The sequence below is a fragment of the Adiantum capillus-veneris genome, chromosome 21 (genome assembly GCF_014529385.1).
Source record: "Adiantum capillus-veneris isolate H3 chromosome 21, ASM1452938v2, whole genome shotgun sequence".
Lineage (NCBI taxonomy): Eukaryota > Viridiplantae > Streptophyta > Polypodiopsida > Polypodiales > Pteridaceae > Adiantum > Adiantum capillus-veneris.
The window spans coordinates 58,900,700-58,924,460 of record NC_140951.1 but is presented as its reverse complement, the minus strand read 5'-3'; the positions used below and the strand labels follow the sequence as shown (position 1 = coordinate 58,924,460).

The window sequence follows — 23,761 nt, the reverse complement described above, 5'->3', positions numbered from 1 at the left end:
TACACACACTTTTGATTTTGAGTACGTAGATCAAAATCAGGGCACCACGGGTGCTGCTGACACTAATATGCATGATGATGATGATCTAGGAGATCACGAGCTTGCAGATATGGCTTCTTTCAAGACTTTGGAACATCACCAAAGCGTACTTGAAAGCAACCTCTCTGCACTCAATGCAAGTGTTACAAATCTTACGGAGTTACTTGTGAAATTTATGAATTCACAGACGACTCAAGGAGCCACAAGTGACACGGTTCAAGGGAACCAAGCTCGCATGACTCAAGGAGTCCAAGAGACAAGTGCTGCAGAAGATAGCAACACATTACTTAAGAATATCACCATTTGTGAGTTTCGTGGGGAAGAGCGTGATCGCAACAAGGATGCGGTCAATACGTTCTTACACAAATGGAGTGATGCCTTAGTTTGATAACGATTTTATTGGCCGGGCTTACATCATGATGTTCAAGAGTACGTACTAAAATGCCAACAGTGCCAAGTTAATAAGGCAGAGCGCCTCAAGGTAGGTGGCCTTTTACATCCTTTAGAGATTCCACAAGGTAAGTGGGAGAGTATCTCTATGGATTTTGTAGTAGAACTACCTACTACAAATCATGGCCATGATGCCATTTGGGTAATTGTAGATCGTCTCACAAAGATGAATCGATTCATTCCCACTAAGACTACGGTTAAGACACTGGAATTAGCACGGCTATTTATAGAGCGTATATATAAACTCTACGGTCTTCCAGCTAGTATCATTAGTAACAGAGATCGAAAGTTCGATAATCACTTTTGGAAAGATGTGTTCCAAAAGTTGGAAACTAAACTTAATTTAAGTATGGCTGATCATCCAGAAACGGATGGTCAAACCGAAAGAGTTAATCAAGTGCTACGAGCATACGTTAGCAAGAAGCAAACCAATTGGGAAGACTACTTACCTATATTGGAATTTGCTTATAATAGTTCATGTGACTACATGGTTCATTCCATTTATGCTTTTATATGGATTTCAACCTAGATCACCTATTACGGTGGGGTTGACTAAGGAGAAGATACAACAAGCGAAGGATTTTCTCCAAGACCATTTTGACATGCTTTGAGTTGCTCGACAGAATGTTAAGCAAGCTCAAGATCGATATAAGAAGTACGCAGATGAACATCTTCGTCTTGCTACTTTTGAAGAAGGAGACAAGGTTTTCCTCAAAGTTCCGGAGCATTCAAAAAGTCTGGAACGGGAAAAGTTGCTAAACTTTCACCACGCTATTGTGGACCATTTACCATTCTCAAACGTATAGGTCAAGTGTCCTATAAGTTAGCTCTCCCAGAGCACTCACGAGTTCATCCTGTTTTTCATGTTAGCCGTTTACGAAAACGGCTAGGACAGAATGATAATGTCATTGACACAACTGTGTTAGTTGACCTTATCGAACCGCCAAGCATTCCTCATGAGCCCGAAAAGATTTTGGATTCTCATGAGCTTCGCACCAGACATCATGTCAAACGACAGGTGTTGGTATAATGGCTAGATAGACCTGAAGAAGGTTCTACATGGGAGAATGTCTCCGCACTTAAGAAATTTTCCTACGTTTGTTTTCGAGCACAAAAACGATTCTCCAAGGGGGAAGGGGGGGGGGGGGGGGGTAATGTAAGGACATGGGTCCTTTGGGCAAGGCCACTTGCACGACCAGATAGTGTGTACGCTAGGGGGAGGCTATAAGATAGCACGGTTTGGTGGATATTAGCACACTCATTACCACCGCCCTTTTAGGGCCATCTGCAAAAGAGCAATGTGCAACAATGGGCTTTAAAGACCCTAAGGTTCCGCCCATTAAGACTTCCAAAATGCTAAGGTTCCAAAATTCAAAGGTTGTGTCCAATGGTCAAAGCTTAATTAAATTGGATGCTTTGTGTGTGTACAAAAAGTCTTCAAAGGTTCCCACATAAGAGGGGGCGAGCCTTGCAAGTAGGGGATGAGAGAGAAACACACACACACACACACACTCACAAGCTTCCTTTACACAAGTAGGGGATGAGAGAGAAACACACACACACACACACACACTCACAAGCTTCCTTTACGCAAAGGGAATGAGGGACACATGTCAGCTCCCTAGCCCAGATGCCCACAAGGTGTACTGAAATCCTATTGGATGGCCATGGAGGTGGACCAATGAGAATTAGGCTAGAGTAAATCTAATTTTATTAATTTAAAAAACACTTACTAAAAGAACCAATAAGAATTAAGCTCTCTAGAAGACTATTGGACAGTCTCCCAAGGGGTCCAATGAGCATTCAGCAGCCCAATGGATTGGCCAGAAGACAAAGGGGTTCAATGAGAGTTTAGTTGCATTAATTAATTACCTACAGCTCTCACAAAAGGGGAAAGGGGGACACATGTTAGAAGGCTATCACTTATGTTGCTTAATTTTCATTAGCTAAGCTGGGAAAGGTCCAATGGGGTGTCAGCATGAGTAAATTGCATGAGGGGTCGACCAAGAGAGAGAGGGGGTTGAATTTCTCAAGGCATTATTCCACACACACTCACACTAGCTCATTTGTGAAACAAGAAGACTCTCTCTCTCTCTCCTTCTCAAGCTTTAATGGAAAGCTTATCACCTACTCCAAGCTTGTGAGAAGGGAGGCCTACACCAACAACTCTTGACTTTGTGATGCAAATCCAACCAAGTGCCAAGCTTCAATGTATGCTCATCTCCTCTGCCATGCTAATTACTAAGCTATGCTATGGTAATACGAGTGATTATGTGAGGAGTTGTACATCTTTCTCATAAGACTACTCCTTCTTCCTCTCAATCTACTCTCATATCCCGCTAGCTCTCACCATCTTCGAAGGTGTGTGAGGTCTTGGGTCTGAGACCATGAGGGAATTGATGTTGTGTTTATAAGTGTTTTGCTTAGTGCTTGAAGCTTCCATCTTCATTGCTCTAGCTAGTATTGAAGGAACAGAAAGAATTGTATTGTAAAATGTCTCTCTTGATGGGAGAAACCTGTAATACAAAGCCTTTTGGAGGGGGGACCAGCTCCATGTAAATCCACTCCTCAACTGTTTGTCAATAGCTTAATTTCTCTCTCTTTTGAAGTATTGTTCATGCTTATCCAGCTAGGTGTTATGATTTTTGTTGCTCTCTCCACCCAAGCACTCTTGTTATGCTCATTAGGAATCTATTCTAATGAAATGCTCACTATGTTCATGTTATTTTCCGCTAAACACAAGTTACTAGGCCATTAAATGTTACAGGTAGATTAGGGACACCAATTTTCACCCTTGGGAGAATTGAATGATTTAGATGACCAGTTCTTTTCCTTCACGAGTGGCTGAGAGTTCTATGATCACATATGTTTTTTTTTGCCATGAGCGTAGAGAAGGTAGCAAGGAGAACTTTACACATCTGTGTATTTACAACCGGACTTGATATACACACAACGCCCCAAGATGCCACACCGTGGGACAACTTCCTCAAATGGGGAGGAGGATACACCCAAGAGAAAGTAGCGCGTGAGCCTCGAACCCTCAACCTTGGCATTTCATCACGAAGGCTTCACCAACTAAACTATGCTTCTTGGTGATATAATCAAATAATTGAAAATTTTGAGAAGAAGTGTCATAAATTATAGGGAATATTATCAATTTTCACATAAGTGATTCTTTGCAATACTAAGATTACATCCATGAACTTGTTTTATAACCATTGGACCAAGAAATATGGCATTTACATTTGATAATCTCATGAGTTATTTCATCTCTTGTGTCCAAAAGCCCCTTAAAATCCACATTCCTAGCATGCGAAATCAATAGAGCATAACTGTTTATACCAAAAGTTCTAAAATGTAATGTATTGATGTTTTGGGAAGATTTGAGGGTATTTTGGGAATTTTGACCAATATACAACACACATTAGGAATATATCTCGTATATTTTGGCAAAATATACGAAATATATTAAGAATTTTGATAAAGTTTAAGGGCATATTGGGAAGATTTGTCCAAATTTGAGAGGGATTTAGGGAACTTTTGAAATTACAGGGGTATTTTGAGAATGTCCATAAATTTGAAGGGTAATTTTTCCAAATTGTAATGAAGCCCCTAAGATAATGGTTAAAAGAGAGTTTATCTCTTGACGATTAGTGGGAGTGCTGAGCATGAATCAGCAGTAATGGGGAGATTAAGCTGGCGACTGTCAGTCCCTGCGTTTCCGCAAAAAAGTCCATCGTCCCCTTTTCTCCCGCGCGCGATCTTCCCCTTCCTCGATCTCCATCCACTTCCAATTGAAATGCTCTCTCTTCCCGCCATCGCCAGCAGCACGTCGAGTTCTCCAGTCGCTCACGTTTGCAACCTCTACAGGCTCTACTTGCAGGCTTTTACTTGTGCTCGCACTTCCTCCAGGTCCACATTCCACCCTTCTCTCGTTCTCTGCTCTCGCATCATAGCACTCGCCCTCTCTGTCACATGCACATATCTCTTGAAATTCCTCAAACATGGTTAGTTTCCGGAGCTTCAACTTGCTGCGAGCATTTCCTGTTTCTTTTGGAGCCATGCATTCCAACCACCTCGGGTGTATAGCTCTGGACCAGAGTAGGCTGCTAGAAAGTTTAACTGTATTTTGCGGTTCAAAATTTTCCGGTTTTCCATAGCTCTTCTTTTTTGTGCTATGCGAGGCCGAGTCCCAATAGTGCTTTGTTCTGTTGTCGTCGATGACTGTTAGTAGTCATTAAAATTCTTCACTGTGAATTTCAAATCTAGTTTGAGCTATTTGCAGGTCTTCAAGCTTAGAAGCTGAAACGTTAAAGGACGAAGATTCAATCTTTGCTTAATGAAGACATGTCTAGAGAGGATGGATAGAAACACGTAGAGAAACGGTGAAACCCTATCTAAATATGTTAAATAGATGAATTAATCGACGAATTCTCCTTTTCACGTCGCTGGGTCTTGCTCATGCTGGCTTTGTCACTTCTGCTAAATCCTTAAGCGTTGGAGGTAACAACTGTACTGTTATTGGATGAGCAATGTTTGACTTTGCTTCAATGCCTCTAAAATGTGTCGTTGTAGGTTTTAAAGTGAAGGGGCCTCCACAAGTGCCTGGAAATGACATGGAGTGTTCAGAGTTGCTAATTGAAGAGCATGCATGCGAAGGCAAGCTCTCTAGCAGCTACAAGCCTGCGAATTGTGGGCATCCTGAAAATGCCATCCAGGTGCCCAATGAAGACAATTCTGACAACAAAAGTGACTTAGATGAAGAACATACACCAGAAAAGGCAATCATTCAGAGTCACTTTTTTGTAAAAACCAACTGCAATCGTTTGCATTCAGATAATGAGTCTAGTTGTTCAAGCTACGAAAGTTTTGTATCTGAAAGGATGGGTGAGAAAGTCGAGGATGGTCTTCAAGAGAATAGGCTGCTGGAGTTTGTGGCTTCATCGGAAAAGGGCTGTGTTCAGTCGAAGGCACTTTCAAAAGAGCTGCAGACTGGGCCATGGCAAGAGAGCTCGACAGAGTCAAGCTTGGTTCAGATACTAAGAAGGCAAATGGAAAGTTTGGTGCTCAAGGAAGAGTACGTTCAGCAAACATTGAGTACAGAAAGGATAGAAAATTTGGTATCCAAGGTGGAAGAAGAGGTTGAATTTGAAGGCATGGTTGAAGATTTATGCTTGAGGTTCAAAGCTGAAGGAGAATTTATGGACATAGAGAGACGAGAGAGGGATTGGGAGAGAGAGAGAAGGGAAGTGCGGCTTGAGGAAGAAGTGGAACTTCTACGCAACAAGGTAGAGGTCTTAGAAGAAGAGATCAAAATAGCGCGCAGAGAGAGAGACTGTGCATTACAGGAACAGACCGAGGGATATGAGCTGATTGACATTACACAGCTTTCTTCAGGATTAAACGTAAGTCAGCGAAGCCATGTACCTAGTGCTGACTCTAAAAAGGATGTGGAGATTTTGGCCCTTGTTCAGGGAGAACAGCAAGAGCTTTCTGACAGTGGAGGAGAAAGCTCGCTTGCAATGCTTAAAGGAATGCTGCACCAAGCTGAAGAGAAGGCAGAAAGAGATCGCAGATTGCTAGAAGATACTTTCCAGGATGAGCAGCAGCTGTGGATTGAAAATGAGCAGCTCCTACAAAATCGAATTTCTGCCCTCGACAAAGATCTCAATTGCATGAGGGTTACGCTCAAGGAGAAAGAATCAGTTATAAGCTTGGAGAGGGAGAGAAGGAGACAGTATGGTTTGGAAGTTGACAAGGTTCTTGCTTTTTGGAGGGAAGAAAACTCAGTTCATAACTCTGTACATGAGAGGCTGAAGATTGTTGAAGGTTTGCTTAGCAAGTCAGCAGAAAAAGTGAAGGTCCTGATGACTTCGTATTCACCTGGAGAAACAGAATCTGCTAATCTGCTTTCTGAACTACTGCTTGTTTTGGAAGAAGCGGAAACAGAGAAGATAGAGATTAGCAGTCCCTCACCGGGTCAGCAGCTTCTAGAGTGGGAACTCGTGGAGCAGTGGAAAGCGCAGCGAGACCTTCTGGAAGAGGAAAGAGATAAACTCCAGGAGAAGCTTGAATTGGCAACACAGATGGCAAATGAGAAACAGGCTAAGATGGAGGGGCTGTGGCAAGAAAAGGAGATGAACTTGGTGAAGCAACTCAGAAACCTCGAGGCACTTGCTGGCAGAAGTGTAGTTTGCAATAGGAATTCAATTTCTCATGGTGAGACAGAGCTTTGGGATAGTGAGATAGTTGCCTATGGTCAGGCTTGGCAGGACGAGCGGGAGAAAGTACAGCTAATGCTGGTAGAAAGAGAGCAGCTGATGGAAGATCATACCCGAGAGTGGTCTGCTATTTTGGATGCAAAAGAAGGGGAGCTGTGTGCCCTAAAATCTGCCCAGAAGAGGCTGCTCAATGCTCTTACCGGCATCAGAAAGCAACTGCATAACCTTAAAAGGCAACTAGCAAAACAGAAGAGAGGTACCACCAGGGATCCAATTTTGAAAGTGGTCAAGGCCAGTACGAATTCTAATGCTGTTGGAGGCTTTTGCAGTGATGAAAGCGACTTTGAGACAAGTTGCTCCACAGATTTTTCAGCTGCTCAAGAGCAAACACAGGCTGCTGCTCATGCTGATGAGGAATACTACCTCAGTACGCAACAGCTTGCAGTCGATATTTCCAAAGAAATCGGAAGGCTTGCCAGGGCACTCAGACAAGAACAAGATAGACTGGAAAGAGAGAGAGTGGATGTGAGGATCGGGACTCAGCAATTGAAGGATGAGAGAAAGGAGCTGGAAACCAAGGTAGTTGATGCTTTAGGTCTTATGGAGGGTTTACGAGAGCAGATCAAAGAAAAAGAGGGCCAGATGGAACGAGAGCGGAAACAGATGGACCTGATTTTGAATGTAAAGGAGGAGGAAACTGAACAATTGAAAACAATGCTAAAAAACAAGGACCTTGTTATTGAGAGAAGTGTGCAGAAATATAAAGAGGAGATGGACCTCATTCAAAAGGAAGTCGAGAAAGAGAGGAAAGAAAGAGAAAATTTAATGGACATGCACTTCTCTTCCAGAAGAAAATTAATTCAAGAAATGAAGGAGAAGGAGGCTCGATGGGAAAAAGAGAACGAGGAGATGTCACATGAGATGGAGGAGCTTAGAAGGGAAATTGATGAGAAAAATCAACTCATTTTGAAGTTAAAAAAAGATTGGAGAGATTATGACTTAAATGCGGAAGAAACTTCAATCAAACAGGTTGAGAGGTGTGATATAATAAATGTTCTAGAGGAGATACCAAATGATTGGACTGGTGCTGCAGTGACCAAGTCGGGAAGCACCCAAACTAGTGGTTTTGGTGGCAGAAGAGATGTAGAATGGCAAGATTTGATTAGTAAAATTGCAGGCTTTGATAATCAAATAGCTGAGGCAATGCTGGCTATCCACAGTCTCAAAGAAGAGCTAAACGCAAAGGAAAAGGAACTTCAAAGGGCAAGGTTAGAACGAGACTCTGAGAGGAAGGTAGCATGGATACACGAGCGAGTCGAACCAAAAGTCCTAGAAGAACATAGCACGATACTTGAGAGTGGAGAAGACTGGGGTGAAAGAGAACTTTTGCCCACGAGGGACAATGAAGACTTGATCAAGTTGCTTGAAATTGAAAGAGCTGATACAGCCGATGCTATGTCAATACTACAGGGAGCAGTCAGAGAGTTGCAGTGGGCATTGAAGCATTACAAAGGGAAAGATGCTGCTAGTTTTCAGCTTGATAGAGAAGCACAAAGTTTTTCATTGAAAGGAGAACTTGTGAAGGTACATGCATCTCACTTAGAGGAGTTGGACGCATACATTCTTGAGTTAAAGATGAAGATGGAGGAAGCAGAGAAGAGGGCCAGAACTGCAGAGGTTGCGCTTGCTGTTAATGCTGTAAAGGAATCTGCCAGGAACACGGGGACGGTCTCAGCTATGGTGAGGTTTGGGAAGGAATGGGTGGAGAAGCCTCAATTGAGAGGGCAGGATGACGTTTCTCCTGCATCAGCGACAAGAAGAGGATGGGGTGGAGGTGACCTTGCTCAGAGTCCTGTGAGACGGCAGTCAAAGAGTCGCAGTGGGTCTCTGGCGTCTGACTTTAGAAATGCTCGGACAGACCAAAGATTTTCAGGGGGGACAACAGACAACACTCAGCTGTGGGATATTGGTGCAAGCAGGTATTGGGGATGGTTGTATTTCAGTATTGACCCCAAGCATAAATGTAAAGTTTTGCCTGTAATTATTGCTCTGAAAATTGAGTTTGAGAACCAAACCACAATTCGGAGTTTAGATATACTACTCCCTCTTTCCACCGTTTCAATTAGAGACCAGTCACCTAATAACTCAAAGGGTATTAGAGTGCATCACAAGCATTCTCATGTTAAATGAGTTTGTAACCATATACAATAAGCTCATTGTGTTTTTAAAAGAGAGTCAAACCATAGTTCTTCTCTCTCCACTAAGATGAATAACATTGTTAAATTATCGTTGCTTTACATAAGTTACTAGTGTGCTGTTTATGGAAACGTCTTAACTTCTGAATCTTTTGGGAATTCAGTCCAAGACTGGATGCTTCTTCAAACAGCAGCTCTAGTGGCTGGATGACATTGAGGGGTGGGGCAGAAGAAAGTCTGGTCATACAGGATTCTTTCCAGCAACAACCATGGACACTTGCTGTTTCTACTCCTCCTCCTAGAGGTCAAAGAAGGTGGTTGGTAGATGCAGGTTGGCTGGATAACGTGCGAAAGGTATTGTTTCTCTTTCCCTGATGATATAGATTTTTATGCCTAGCTTTTCAGTGAAAACAAAAAATCAAGGAGATTGTTTGGTGCCACATCTCTGTAGCGGTGTATCTGTTGCTACAAATGCCATGCTGTATTCACTGTCTATACAAGCTGGAAGACATCAATATATGCTGGTGCTTGTATCAAGTGCATGGGGTTGAAATGACTGGTGAGGGGGCTCATATATAATCACAATGCATCTGGGTATAGATAACCCTACCTTGCAGTGCTCTTTTTCAAGACAGAAGTAAATGGAGTTTGACTTTGTCCATGTCCCGCTCTCGCTGGCTAGAAAGTATAGAGGGTTGGAAACATTTTCTGGTTATGCATGCTAGAATAAACTTCTCCTAATTGCTGATGTATTGGAACTTAGGCATCAAAACTATTATTTAGCCAGAATCTTCACAGTAAGTTTTGGTAGTATATTATGCTTGTTATTGGTGCCCTGTTTTGTTCTTTAGGTGTCTTAAGAATGGTCTCCACTGTCCAAAGGCATGCAGATATTTTGTAATCTTGAATCTTTTCAAAGCATCCAATTCCTTGTATTTTATAGTTGATTGAGGTCGTTTTTTTTGGGCACAAAGGAGCAAGCATCTTTGAAGCAGCAACTGAACTTGGAAAGAGAACGGGTTTCCACTCTAAAGCAGGTACATCTTATTTTTTTATGAAAGGGCCTTTTGAATAAACTGAAGAAGCTGTGAAATTGGCAATATTTTGAAGCAAAAAAAAGGAATTGTGAAGATGGCAGAAGAGGTTGCTGTATGGGATCCTAGGAAACTGTCTCTTCGTATGTGCCTTTTCATCTCCTATTTGAAGGAGGCTATGTACACAGTTCACTCAACAAATCAAATCAATTCAACAAGTGTTCTCGTCTCTCACTTTAATCTTAAGTATGAAGTTTTGGTCTTAATTCTAGGATTAGCACCACTAATCCTCATAGTGGTATCAAAGCTATTTTTTTTTCTCGGGACCCAATGGTTGTGAGCTTGTCACCCTCGCCGATCTCCTCTATATTCACAGTGACACACATGCAGAGAGCTTTTCCTTTGCTGCTGGTACTGAATAAGAAATGAGCTGTACATGTGATTTGTGTGTATGTCAAGAGCTCACATGCAGACATCACCTGCTAATGAAAGAAGGCAAAACCTGAAGCAAAAACATTCAGGCAAGCAAGAACATGAACTTGCAAACACTACCAAGAATTGGAGAGATGGGCAAAGGTAGAGTTTCTCCTAGCCAACTTTACCATGTGCTAATGGGCTAGTCGAAAGTGCAGATCTAAACTCTGAATCCATTGCGATAAACTAGTTTGTAAGTGATGCCGTGTAGGATCAATAAACTTGGTGTTGGAGTGATTCCTTAAGTATTGGAAAATGCTCTCATTTTCTTTACCTAATGTAAAGTTCACCACCAGAGTGAATATGGATCTTTTGGCTTTCTAAAGCTTAGTTTTTGAAATCAAAGGGCGCTCATTAGGCTTTGAGTGCCTAATAATGTCTGAAGTGTGCACAAAGCTGCTAAGGTAGCCTTGTAATTATCAATGACATGCTTGCAGCTACGCTGAGCAGGAGCTCTCTCTCTCTCTCTCTCTCTCTCTCTCTCTCTCTCTCTCTCTCTCTCTCCCCTACGACATAAAAACTCTTTAAAAATAAAATAAAAAATGAGAGAATCTGCGAGCGTAGAGAGAGAAAGAGGGTAGAGGGAAAAAAAAAAAAAAGGAAAAAAAAAAACCAGCTTTGTCCTCTTCTTCGCTTCTCTATCTCTCCCCCTTTCCTTTTGCGGCCTTCAATCATGAGAAAATAAAATGGCAAGGATGACCCTATGGAGGATGCCATTCAAAAATGCAAAGAAGAAATGAGCGAGTCCATCAGCAAGATCAATCGCCACCTCCTAGGTACTATTAAGTTATTAACACACTCGACGAGCTCGTGGCCACACAAGAAAGCACGATACATACACTTGAGGATCGTGTGAAGGCCCAAGATGAGGAAATCGTACTACTCAAGAAAGAGCCTGAGGATCGTGTGAAGGCCCAAGATGAGAGAATCGCACTACTCAAGAAAGAGCTTGCAGAGGTGAGATCGCAGAACGTCCTTGAAGAGGGAGAGCTTCAACCCTCAGTAATTGAAGAGCTTAACACGATCAAAGAGCAAGTGCGAGCCATCAAGAAGATGGGGAGCAACAAAAAGAAACTACGACCTCGTGGATAGACGTAATCACAAAGACCCAACAAAAAGCAGAAAAGGCCGAAAAATGGATCGAGATTGTCAAGAAAGGAAAGGGCAAGGAAATAATCCCCACCCCCACACCAATCATCATTAACTTGACACTAGAAGAGGAGCAAAGGAGACGTGTGCGAGCCTTACATGTAAGGATATGTGGCCTCAGAAACCAAGATAATGTGGATGAAGAGGTGAAAGAACTCATGACTCTGGTGGGGGTTAACGAGCAGACGCATACGAGGGCCTGGAGAGTGGGCAATAAAAAAAGTGGGAGCAACGGAGAAACCTCGAAAGAAAGGCACCCATCCTCCGTTTCCTTTCCATGGAAGCGAACTTCGAAGGACTTCTTGGAGAAGAGATCGACTCTAAAGAAGACTGGCATCTTTCTTGGAGATGACCTCACCCTCTCGCAGATTGCTCATATGCAAGAAGTAATGCTGGAAATTAGAGCAGCAAGGGAGAAAGGGAAGATTGCTTTTTACAGGGATGGAAGGGTATTGATATTGGAGCGACACTGCGCATGACGGTGCGAGACCTATGGGACCACACTAAAGATGGCAACCTGGAATTGTAATGGGTCACTCCGCCTTGATGTAGGTGCCTTTGAGGATAGTTTCACAGGGAGAGACATCATTTTCTACTCTGAGACGCATCAGGCCCCTGGGCAATCCATGCCACAGGTGTGCGGATATAGATGGGAGACAGTCTGCAGACAAGAGACCAGATTGGAGCATCGAGGACGTGGTTCAGGGGAAGTGACAAGTTCTATTCAGGGAGGAGTTGCAGCCATTGATATATATAGCGCGCAAGGATGAACAGGCTAGGTACATGTGGGTGAAGCTCAGGGCAGAGACGGGCAGATACCTCTACATTGCTATTTGTTACTTTTCTCCTAGTATGTCAGTATATGGATCACCTAGAGGACAGTCTCCCTTTGCTATTTTGGATAATGACGTATGGGAGTTTTCTGAGGATGGTGACATTATCATACTAGGGGACTTCAATGCCAGGACTGCCCATCACTAGACAATATTTTATGATACTTCCGAGGAGATGCTTAGGGAGCTGGACGTTACAGAGATGGGCCTATTGTCACAAACGGGAGCGCATAACAATATAAAATACATTCGGATAAATAGGATTTATCACTTATTACTGAAGCCAGAGGATATAGAGAGAAATAGATAGAGAGAGAGAGAGAGAGAGTGAGAAGATCGACACAGTACTGGGGACCAGAAGATGGGCTGGCCCCCCCCCCCCCCCCCGTAATAGTATCTTCATTACTCAGGAGAAGTCTATACAAGCACTTGAACCGAACGTATTACCACGTTCGTTCTATAATAAGACTTGATGGTTCTCGGAAGCCTCAGCTTCTGATTCCTAGGGCAAAGCCCTATTCCATTCCTTATTCCAAATCCTTGAGAACCAAGGTTCTCGCCTTTGGATCTCACCTTCCATACTCGGGGCATGACATCCCTGCAACTCTTTTCCGACTCTGTTCCAGAGTCCTTTTTCCTTGCAGAACAACTCTGCTTTCCCGGACGCAAAGTCCGTACTTGGAAATCTTAACTTCTGAATCATAACTTGAGAGACTACCTCTCTCCGATCCATGGATCTACTTCCCAAACTCGGGGACGAAACCCTTGGGCTGATCTGGCTCTAGTTCCTCAGAGCGCTTTCTACCGCAGAGGTTCATGCCTTCCTCTGCTCCTACTCCCTCACTAAGAGGAAGTACACCATACTTAGAGATCATAACATGAAAATCGTTACCTTCAAAGTCTCGACGCTTGAAACACAGTTCGGTTCTCGAAAAGCAATTCCTCCAAAGAGATCTCTATAGAGAAAATCCTCTTCGCTCCGCTAAAAACGATCCGAAACAGGGAATTACAGCCTGCTGTGTTTTTCTGCAGGTTTAGGGTTTCGCACCTAAACTGCAAGGGAACATCGGGGAGCCTCGTGAGAGCCTTGGGATGCGTGTACAGGCTTTTGGGCTCCCGGCAGTGAAAAACAGAGAATTACAGCCCGCTGAATTTCTGTGACAGCTCACCAAAAAGCTTCCAGATATCGAGGGAATCCGTCCTAGACAGGTGTTTTGGACCTACAGGGGTTTTTGCACCGTTATGTTGTCGAAATCCAGTCGAAAACCTGCGTTTTCAGCCCTCGCCAGGTTTGGACAGCTTTGTGAAAGCTTGTGCTAAGTGGTCGGATCGTCTACCTTAATTTGAATAAAGAAATACCGAAAGGGGCGCCAATCTTTGGAACCTACAGGGTGTCGGTCTCGTGTGCGCAGTGACATTCTAGTCGCTGGACGCAACTGTGTTCTCTTCCCTTCTCAGTGCTCTGTGTAAAGTTAACAGGTAATTGAAATAGTACCGCCCTCTACGTTGTACGGGCCGGTTATATGGTTCCATCGACGGGATAGTCACTTTTTCTTCAAAAAGTGCAGCGTGGATTGTTGTAGGTGAAAGCAACACAGAACTTGTCGATATGGCAGAGAAGAGAGACCAAGTACCTGAAGAGGGATCTTCCTCACATGGCACAGAGAAAATTCCTTCAACTCTTCAAGAAGAGGACATGTTGTTTAGAACTCAACTGCGTTGTTGCATGGACATGTTTCAGCAGTTGGCTAACAACCCAAGGATGCAGGAATTCTTACAGGCTCCGACACAGGGTTTTCAGACTCCTACACATGGCATGACTGAGCCGTTGCAGGAAAAGGAGATTTCCAATGCGCAGAGGACTCATGATGCTCGAGGGAAAGCCATGTGGTTGAGCAACTAGCGGTGTCCAATGATCCAAAGCAACTTGCTTTAGCTGGACAGGAACCGTTTGTGAATGGTCAAGGGAGCAATGAACAAGCTATGCGTCAGACCCTTCCATTACCTAATACTTATCCTGGTTATTTTGGAGGTAGTTCAGTGTTTCAAGCTATGGCTGGACCTTCCACAGGTTATATGCCAGGGAATGTGTTCGGGACAATGCAAACAGGCATGGGTAACCCTATGTACGCGAACATGGGTGTCCAACCTGGTTTTCAGGGTGCCTATGGCCAGTTTCGAGTGCCATACGTACAAAATGCAGATATGACAGGGAAAACAGTTGATGCGAGTGCTGGAATGAACACTCATGGAGCACCACTGCTACAGGCACCTGTTTATGATAATGTGGCTCCTTTGAGTCAGCCTAAGGATTACAAGGAAGGTGGGCAGGGAGTGAAGTTTGAAACTTTTAGAGGAACTGAGGACCAATTAAAGGCTTTGACCTTTATATAGCAGTTTGATGCAGCTTATGCTGCAGGCAACTTCACGGAATCTTCAAAGATACGCAAGGCTGCCACTTTCTTGAAAGGGAATGCGCTTCAATGGTGGACCGCATTGTTGAACCAAGGTCAAGCCCCAACAACGTGGGTCCAATTCAAACAACTTTTTGAGCCTGCATGGTTGACAAACACTTTTGAAGTGGATGTAATGATGGAATGGCACGAGTTGAATGCTAAACAGTGTGCGGATCTGGAAGAGTACAATAAACGGTTTTGGGCCGCACTGTTGCCAGTCACCTCTTACAGGTTTGTGCCTTTGTCAGAACAAATTGAGAAGTACTGTTGCGGATTGCCCAAGAAAATCAGGGACTACTGCACAAAGACTACTGTCATGAATATGTTTCAATTGATAGAGAATGCAAGAGTGGCCAACAATCTGTCGAAGGGAGATTCCGATGGATTTAATAGCCACAAGAAAGGGAATCAGGGCAAACAGTTTTCAGCCAAGGGCAATGTTGCAGCAAAGCCTTCTGACCTTGCAAAGAAGCCCTCCACTGAAGAAGCTGATACGTCCAAGAAGCAATCTAAATCTTCTTCGGAATGAGGACAAGGACAAAAAAGGCATTTTTCTGGCAAAACTTTTCAAGAAAGGAAAGCTCTTAGGGAGGCCAAGAAATGCTACATTTGTGAACAGGAAGGACACTTTGCAAATGAGTGCCCACAGAAGAAGTCACAGGATAAGGATGACAAGTCAGACCATAAAGGGAAGAAGCCAAAGCCGAGTGCAGGACTTGTTCCAGATTTGGTTGGAGACCAGCCAAACACAGATGCCACGGAGCTGTGCAGAGCTTGGGGCAAAGTTAGAGACCAGACAGTGCTGGATTTCTTTGATCCAGGAGCCCGTGCAAATTTCATATCACCAGAATTGGCATCAAAGTTGGGCATTCGTGCAGAGGAGATGGGTATGACAGGCGAAGCAGGTTTGGCATGCCCAGGACATTCAGAGCCTGTTACTCCCATTCTGGGAAAGCTTCGTCTGCACATTCAGAGCTATGTGGATGCGGAAGAATTTCATATTATGCCGCTTGAGGGTTGTGATGTGTTATTGGGTATCCCATGGTGTTACAGGTTGCATGCTATGGTGGATACTTACAACAAAAAGATTACCCTTGTACATAGAGGAAAGACTCATGTCCTTGATGTAAAGCTTAAAGGCGAGTCTGTTCCAGTTGTTTTTGCTTTTGCTATTTCATCTGTAATAAAGAATCATCTTCTGCGTACTTGATCTTTGCAAAAGAAGTACCTCAAGTTGTATCTAATTTGTCTACCTTAGATAAAGACAGGTCAACTTTTTTGAGTGGTTTCAGTGATTGTTTTTCAGACTCTTTGCCATGGGAGTTACCTCCTGAGAGACCTGAGGATCATACTATAGATCTTGTGCCAGGTTCTAGTCCACCGAATAGACCACGATACAGGGTTAGTGCAGCCCAGCAGAAAGAGATTATGGGTCAGGTCAACGAGCTTTTAGAGAATGGGCTGATTCAGCCAAGTTCATCCCCTTTTTGTTCGCCTGTACTCTTAGTGCAGAAGAAGGACGGTTCATGGCGCATGTGCATTGACTATCGTGCCTTGAATAAGAATACTATCCAGAACAGGTTCCCCATACCGAGGATAGATGACATTCTTGATCGGCTTGAGGGAGCGTCATTGTTTACAAGAATAGACCTAAAGAGCGGGTATCATCAGATACGCATTAGACCAGAAGATGTCCATAAGACTGCGTTCAGGACAACATTTGGTCTCTATGAGTTTCTTGTCATGCCATTTGGTCTCACAAATGCTCCTGCCACATTTAATAGAATAATGGACATAATTTTTAGACCCCATAGAAACTTCGTGGGTACCTTCTTTGATGACATGATTGTCTACTCAAAGTCTGAAGAGGAGCATAGGGATCACTTGACCGCAGTTTTCAATGAGCTACGCAAGAATAGGCTACTCATCAATGCGAAGAAAAGTGAGTTCTTTTTGCAAGAAATTCACTTCCTTGGGCACACTGTTTCAAAGGATGGGGTACGCATGGATCCCGCTAAAGTGGAAGCAATTAGGTCATGGCTAGACTTGAAGTCCGTACATGACATTTGAAGCTTTCTAGGCGTATGTTCCTATTACAGGAGGTTGATCCGAAATTTTGCTGAGATTGCTTCTCCTATCCATGCACTGCAAGGAAAAGGAGTTACTTTCAAGTGGACAGCCAAGGAAATTTTAGCGTTCAAACACTTGAAAGAGAAGCTGACTTCAGATCCGGTAATTATTTTGCCAGATCTTTCTAAACCTTTTGTGGTTCAATGTGATGCGTGTGGCCATAGTCTTGGTGCAGTTTTAATGCAGAATGGCCGAGTAGTCGCATATGAGAGCAGAATTCTTTTGAAGACTGAAAGGAACTTGCAAGTCTATGAGAAAGAATTGCTGGCAGTAATTCATGCTCTCACTAGTTGGAAACACTATTTGCTAGGGGCTGATTTTGTTGTCCAAACGGATCATCAAACCTTGCGATATTTTCTTACACAGACGAAGTTGTCTGAGAAGCACATGCGATGGGCAAACATCTTATCAATGTTCCATTTTCAGATTGTGCATGTGCAAGGGAAAAAGAACGTGGTGGCTGATGCGTTGTCACGAAAGCCCCAAATTTCAGCAGTGTCAATTCCGTACCATTGTGAACTAGACGAAATGAAGACACAATATGCTGAAGATTCAGATTTTGCAAGGATCTATGACCAGCTTGTTGATGGGCAACATCATGAGCACTATATTCTTAAGAATGACTTTCTCATGATGCATGGAAAGTTATGCGTTACTAAACAGTTACGGCCAAAGATTTTGATGGAAAGTCATGCTCCACCTTATGCTGGGCATCGTGGAATTGATGCGACAATGAAAGGGGTTGAGGCATTCTTCTATTGGCCAGCTTTGCGTCAAGATGTTGACACATTTGTAAGATCATGCTTAGTATGCCAAAAAGTCAAATTTGACAGACAAAAGCAATCGGGATTGTTGCAGCCATTGCCGATCCCTGATAGGCCATGGGAAAGTATAGCAATGGACTTTATCTTTGATCTTCCAAGGACGCAAACAGGAAATGATGGGATTTGGACTATCATTTGTAGGTTCAGTAAGTAGGCCCATTTCATTCCTGTTAGGAAGAAGATAAAGCCAGAACACATGGTCAAGATATTCATGAGCAATATCTTTAAATATCATGGGATGCCTTAGTCAATTGTCAGTGACAGGGATCCACGTATGACGAGTCTTTTCTGGAAGGCATTGTTTGAGAACATGGGCACTACGCTCAAGCTCTCTTCTTCGTTTCATCCGCAAACTGATGGACAGTCAGAAGAGGCAAATTCTACTGTCTTGGACCTACTCAAATGTTATGTCTCAGAGCACAAGGCAATTTGGGAACACCATCTCCCATTGGTTGAATATGCTTACAATAACATTGTGCATACATCAACAGGTAAGGCACCATTTGAGATAGTGGAAGGAGGAAAGAAAGTCCCACCCATTTTGCAGACTAAGTACAAGATATTTGAGGCATACAAGTATGTGCAAGATATGGATGAAACATACAGGAAGATAAAGATTGCTCTTGAGAAAACTCAGGCTAAGCAAAAGAAAGCTGCTGATCGTCACCGTCGTGAACTTGTATTTTCACTTGGTGATTGGGTACTTTTGCGCTTTGAAAAGGCCAGGTTAAGGAAAAGGAAGGCAAGGAACGCTTGTTTCCTAAGCTCCGTATGCGATATTATGGTCCTTTTCAGATTTCAGAAAAGATCAGCGATGTAGCTTACAGGTTAAAGCTACCAGAAGGCTGGAAAATACATAATGCTTTTCATGTCAGCCTTCTAAGGCCCTTTGTTGGTGATGTGCCAGAGAATATGCTTGATGAGGAACAACCCGAAGTGGAAGAATTGGATGAAATCCTTGTTCCTGAACAGATATTGGCACATAAAGAAAGAAAGGTTAGAGGAAAGGTTGCAAGACGCTATTTGGTGAAGTTCAAGAACTATCCATCATTAGATGCCAAATGGATGGAAGAGTCTGAATTGCTTGATTCACCTCAGCTATTGCAATTGTATCTTGAAGCCTTTCAAATGGAACCCACAGTGACTTGATGCAGCCTTTTTGGAGCAAGGCAAGAGCATGGTTCATGATGCTCAAGAGAGTAGTTAAGCAATTGTATCTACTCTTTCCGTACAGAATTTAGCTAGAGAAGTTTGTGCTCAAGAGTACACTAGAAGACTTCTATGCTTGATATATGTGTCGTAGCCAGGTTGGTGGGATTGTTTAATCGTCCAACGCTACATTTCCGGAAGCATGTATATCTTGGATTTCCCATCATAGAATATATGTGATATCAGGAGATATCTGCATGTATTATTGCCATGCAAGCGAGGTCGCTTGCAGTATTTCAAGGGTGGGGTGTGTCACCAGGAGGTGTATTTTTCCTATTGCCTTCCGTAAATAAGTATTAGATATATTTATTTTATTTTTACTTGTTTGTCCTAAAAACCTTGAAAAGGTGCAAGTGGACATTGCATGGCCAGTGTGAAACGGTTGCAGCCAAATGGGTTTCTCACATCGGGGATTTAGGTTGGTCAGACAGGGACTGCCCGGGCCAGTTAGCACTGAATTCTGATGAGTATGGAAGCTCGTGTGCGCCAAACTGGAATTTGGGCCACTCGTCAAGTCACTGCAACTTTATAAGTTGAAAGGGGCCAGTAAATTAACCCACATTGTAGATGTTGGTCAAATGGTAGTCTTCAATGATGGTCAGGAGACCGATAGGGACGCCATGGAAGCATCTCCCAAAATTTAGGGAACTGCTATTTTTGACCGGAAAATGTGTTCACGTCATTAGCTCTGAAATGACAAGGGGAACATTTTATTGCTCTGCTGCCAAGTCAACTGACGCACAAGCTGAGATATTTTTAGCAGGGAAAGCCCAAACTCGGAAACTGGGCGACGTGTCAGCGTGTGAGCGATTCTGCCACTCTTGGAGGCAAAAACGAGCTGCATATCAACAAAGGGGGCGCCATTTTCAGCCTGAGGATTGTAGCAGGTACAGAAGCTATGGAATGCTTACCTTGCCCTCTATGCACAGTATGGTGACAGGAGTGATGCCCTGCACGCTACATACTTCTCTCTTTCTCCCCTTCGTACAGTATGTTGTGCCCCACTAGTGGGCTTCTCATTTGACCTATGTACAGTTCTGGGGGTTTATGCGCGTTTGCCAAGGCAAGAGCCTTCTGAACAGGAACCGGATTAGCTAATTGCTAATCTCCCACAGGTACGCACAGTTCCATCACGAAAGATTGCGAGTTTGGAGAGTTTTCTCGCGTGAAAACTCGTCCAATTCACAGGGGAACTGTCCCATTGCGTGCGGGAGCCCTTGGGACACGCGTAGGCGTGTTCGCTCCGCTAAAAACGATCCGAAACAGGGAATTACAGCCTGCTGTGTTTTTCTGCAGGTTTAGGGTTTCGCACCTAAACTGCAAGGGAACATCGGGGGAGCCTCGTGAGAGCCTTGGGATGCGTGTACAGGCTTCTGGGCTCCCGGCAGTGAAAAACAGAGAATTACAGCCCGCTGAATTTCTGTGACAGCTCACCAGAAAGCTTCCAGATATCGAGGGAATCCGTCCTAGACAGGTGTTTTTGACCTACAGGAGTTTTTGCGCCGTTATGTTGTCGAAATCCGGTCGAAAACCTGCGTTTTCAGCCCTCGCCAGGTTTGGACAGCTTTGTGAAAGCTTGTGCTAAGTGGTCGGATCGTCTACCTTAATTTGAATAAAGAAATACCGAAAGGGGCGCCAGTCTTTGGGGGCCTACAGGGTGTCGGTCTCGTGTGCGCAGTGACATTCTAGTCGCTGGACGCAACTGTGTTCTCTTCCCTTCTCAGTGCTCTTTGTAAAGTTAAGAGGTAATTGAAATAGTACCGCCCTCTACGTTGTACGGGCCGGTTATAATTGGCAAATCTTGGCCTTTGTTGGTACTCTCCTAAATCTACTAGTCTCAATCTCTAGCTGGTGCAATGATGTGTGCATCTGACCAATAGCACATCTTATCCCATGGGATAAATGAGTCACTGTAATAGGGAACGGGGGGAACAGAGCCAAAACGTTCCGAAACGGCATTCCGGACGAGTCCCGTTCCCAAAACAGAGATGGGAACGGAACGCTGTTCCGAAACGGGGTGTAACCGGAACGGGTTCCGGAATGGGCGGAACATGAGGTGGAACGGCAAAACCCGGGGCGGAACAGGCAAAAGTAGGCATTTGGGGGAAAAAAAGTAGGCTTATGGGGGCAGATTTAGGGCTGTTCGGGCAACATATTTGGTGCAGTTTGAGAGCAGGTAAGGAGGCAGATTTGGGAGCAGTTTTGGGGTTGTTTAGGAAATTTATTTGAGACTAAGCTGAATGGAGGTAATTCAATTCTTACTTTAGGTGGACTGTTCTAGCCTCGTTCCCGTTCCGGCCCCCCCTCCTCCTCCCCGTTCCCGTCCCGTTCCGGACCCTCCCGTTCCCGTTCCCCGTTCCCGTTCCCGTTCCGGGTAACTATGAAATGAGTGTCCATATAGGCAGGTCTGATCACAAATCCATCCTCTGTGAGCTAGAGAAGATGCCATCTTCGTGCCAAGCTCTCGTGTCAGCTTTGTCCATGCCCTCTTGGTGTCTAGTTGAATCAAATCCTGTTTGATGAGGCGTGTAATCTCGGTCTGTGTGAGGGACAAGGAGGGTGCATCTAGCGAGTACTGGAAGGGTGGTAGTCTGTCCATACTAAAAACATGTAGTTGAAGCTAGGATGTCATTTGTGCATACCAACAAGATGTGTCTCCCATTGAGGCAAGCTATTGAGAAGACTCCAAAGCTAGGCGAGCATATCTATCTTTGGGGAGATCCCAGATACTGAAACTAGTCCGTAGGGCGGTAGACTTTAGCTTTCACCCGAATCTTTACTTGACAAACTTTACTTGAACTTCACGACACAAAGGAACTTCACGAATAAGCCTGTGATTGGAATTCAACACTTCAAAACAAACCACGGCCTGGCAGCTAGAGTGCTACCAAGCAGACAACGACACCCTGTTGGCCCCAAAGACTGGCGCCCCTTTCGGTATTTCTTAATTCTTAAAAAACTTGGGAGAAAACTCGTAAGTTCCTACGAGCTGTCCCGTTTTTACCGGGCTGAAAATGGCCTAGTCTAGCCCTATTTTGGCAGCATAACTGCAGTAGGAGGCTTCACAGATAAAATCCCCATGCAAAAGGTGACTTCCCCGGCGCATACGAGCACTTCCCAAACCTAGCGAGAATCTGCAGCACGTTGAATTCTCTGTTTTTTGCCCTGAAAATGCACCAGATCACCCATCAACGATCACATTGCTTGCCCGAACGCTCCTAGGGGTATTAGGGATCAATTAGGGTCAAAACCCTAAACCTGCGAAAATACACAGCAGGCTGTAATTCATTGTTTTGCTCTGTGTCGCGTGTCGGTCGCATCCGTAGCAAGCCCTCGAGCTCCCGCACGCGTAGGGCTACTTGCCCTTTGAATTGGACGAGATTTCTCGCACGAAATCTCTTCGAATTCACATGTACCTGCGGGGGATTAGCAATTAGCTAATCTAGTTTATGTGCAAGAGGCTCTTGCCTCGGCAATCACGCATGAACCCACACAATTGTACATATAGATGAAAAGCCCTTGAGCTGGGCATTACGATTGTGTATTCAAAGGGGGAGAGAGGTGTGGGAGAGTGGAATCATCGCACGTTACAAGCTTGGCCACTCCAAGCGAGAAATCAATAGCAACACAAGAAAAACTTCAAAAATTACTTGAGAGAGAGAGAGAGAGAGAGAGAGAGAGAGAGAGAGAGAGAGAGAGAGATGAAATGAAATGTTATATTAACGTCTTCAAAAGGCCAGAATGACCTATGAGACCAAACTAATACAAAAGTGGTGAATCTGTTACAATGTCTGGGTACCTTAGTACTAAAGTACTAAGTGTGAAAAAGTGTGAAAGTGTGAAAATAAATGTGAATGTGAAAAACTAAATACAAAGTATTAAATAAACTTCTTAGGAGCATTCTGGGTGTCTGGCTAGAATGCTTCTAATCCTTTGTTGTAGTCTCCTCCGGTGAAGTGTGCTTCTGCATCTCGGTCGTGGTCGTCTCGATTTCCTAAGCTCAATCGCCCTGTCAATGAGGGTGCCTTTGGTATGAATGGGGGTACTCCTTTGTGCTGGCTGCTGGCCTCTTGCTTCTCCTTCCAGTCCTGCTTCTCTCGATCCGAAGAAATTTGTGATCTGCCTCTGAGGCTATAGTGCTCTTTGTCTTCTCATTAGATTATCCCTGTGCTGATGTAGTTCCAGTAGGTACAAGCCTAAGCATCTTTGATCTTGGTATTGCATGACTCTATCTAGAGGTCCGAAGCCTTCTTTAAATAGGCAATGGAAACGCCCACGTATCTCATAGTATACGGTGCAATGACATATGTAGTGTAATTTTGTCTCCGGCTCCATTCCGCATAACTTGCAAATTCTGCTCTCAGGTGGGATTCCCCTAAATCTGCCAAATTCAATTTCCAGCTGATGTGAGGATGTACGAATCTGACCAATAGCACATCTCAAACCATGAGATAGGTGGGTATCCATGTAGCTTGGGCGAAGCACAAATCCATCTTCAGATAGCTGTAGGAAGTTTTCTTTGTAGTCGTTCATCTTCGTGCCCAATTCTTGTGTAGGGTCTACCCATGTCCTCTTAGTATCCAACTGTATAAGATCCTGACGGATGATTTTATTAATCTCCGTTCGTGTAATTGCTAGTGATGGAGCCTCAAGATAGTATTGGAAGGGGGGTAATCTTTCCATACTGAACCCATGTCTCTGAAACCACGAGGACAGTTGCGCATACCAGCATGATGTATCCCCTTTC

The 23,761-nt window shown here is 44.0% G+C and overlaps 1 protein-coding gene across 3 annotated transcripts in view; it reads left to right on the top strand.

Moving 5' to 3' along the window:
- Positions 1–4,150: 4,150 nt before the first annotated feature.
- Positions 4,151–23,761, top strand: part of LOC147431011 (uncharacterized) — a 32,035-nt gene continuing 12,424 nt past the window's right edge. Inside the window, exons 1-6 of one of the 3 annotated variants that reach the window (XM_086493525.1) lie at positions 4,151–4,401; positions 4,775–4,798; positions 4,985–4,992; positions 5,065–8,689; positions 9,070–9,259; positions 9,880–9,942. In XM_086493525.1, the coding sequence (XP_086349651.1) occupies positions 4,172–4,401; positions 4,775–4,798; positions 4,985–4,992; positions 5,065–8,689; positions 9,070–9,259; positions 9,880–9,942 (4,140 nt within the window). In that variant the 5' untranslated portion in view covers positions 4,151–4,171. Of the gene's footprint in view, positions 4,402–4,774; positions 4,799–4,827; positions 4,993–5,064; positions 8,690–9,069; positions 9,260–9,879; positions 9,943–23,761 lie in introns of those variants that run through there. The other 2 variants (XR_015185664.1, XR_015185665.1) reach the window with 2 other exon arrangements.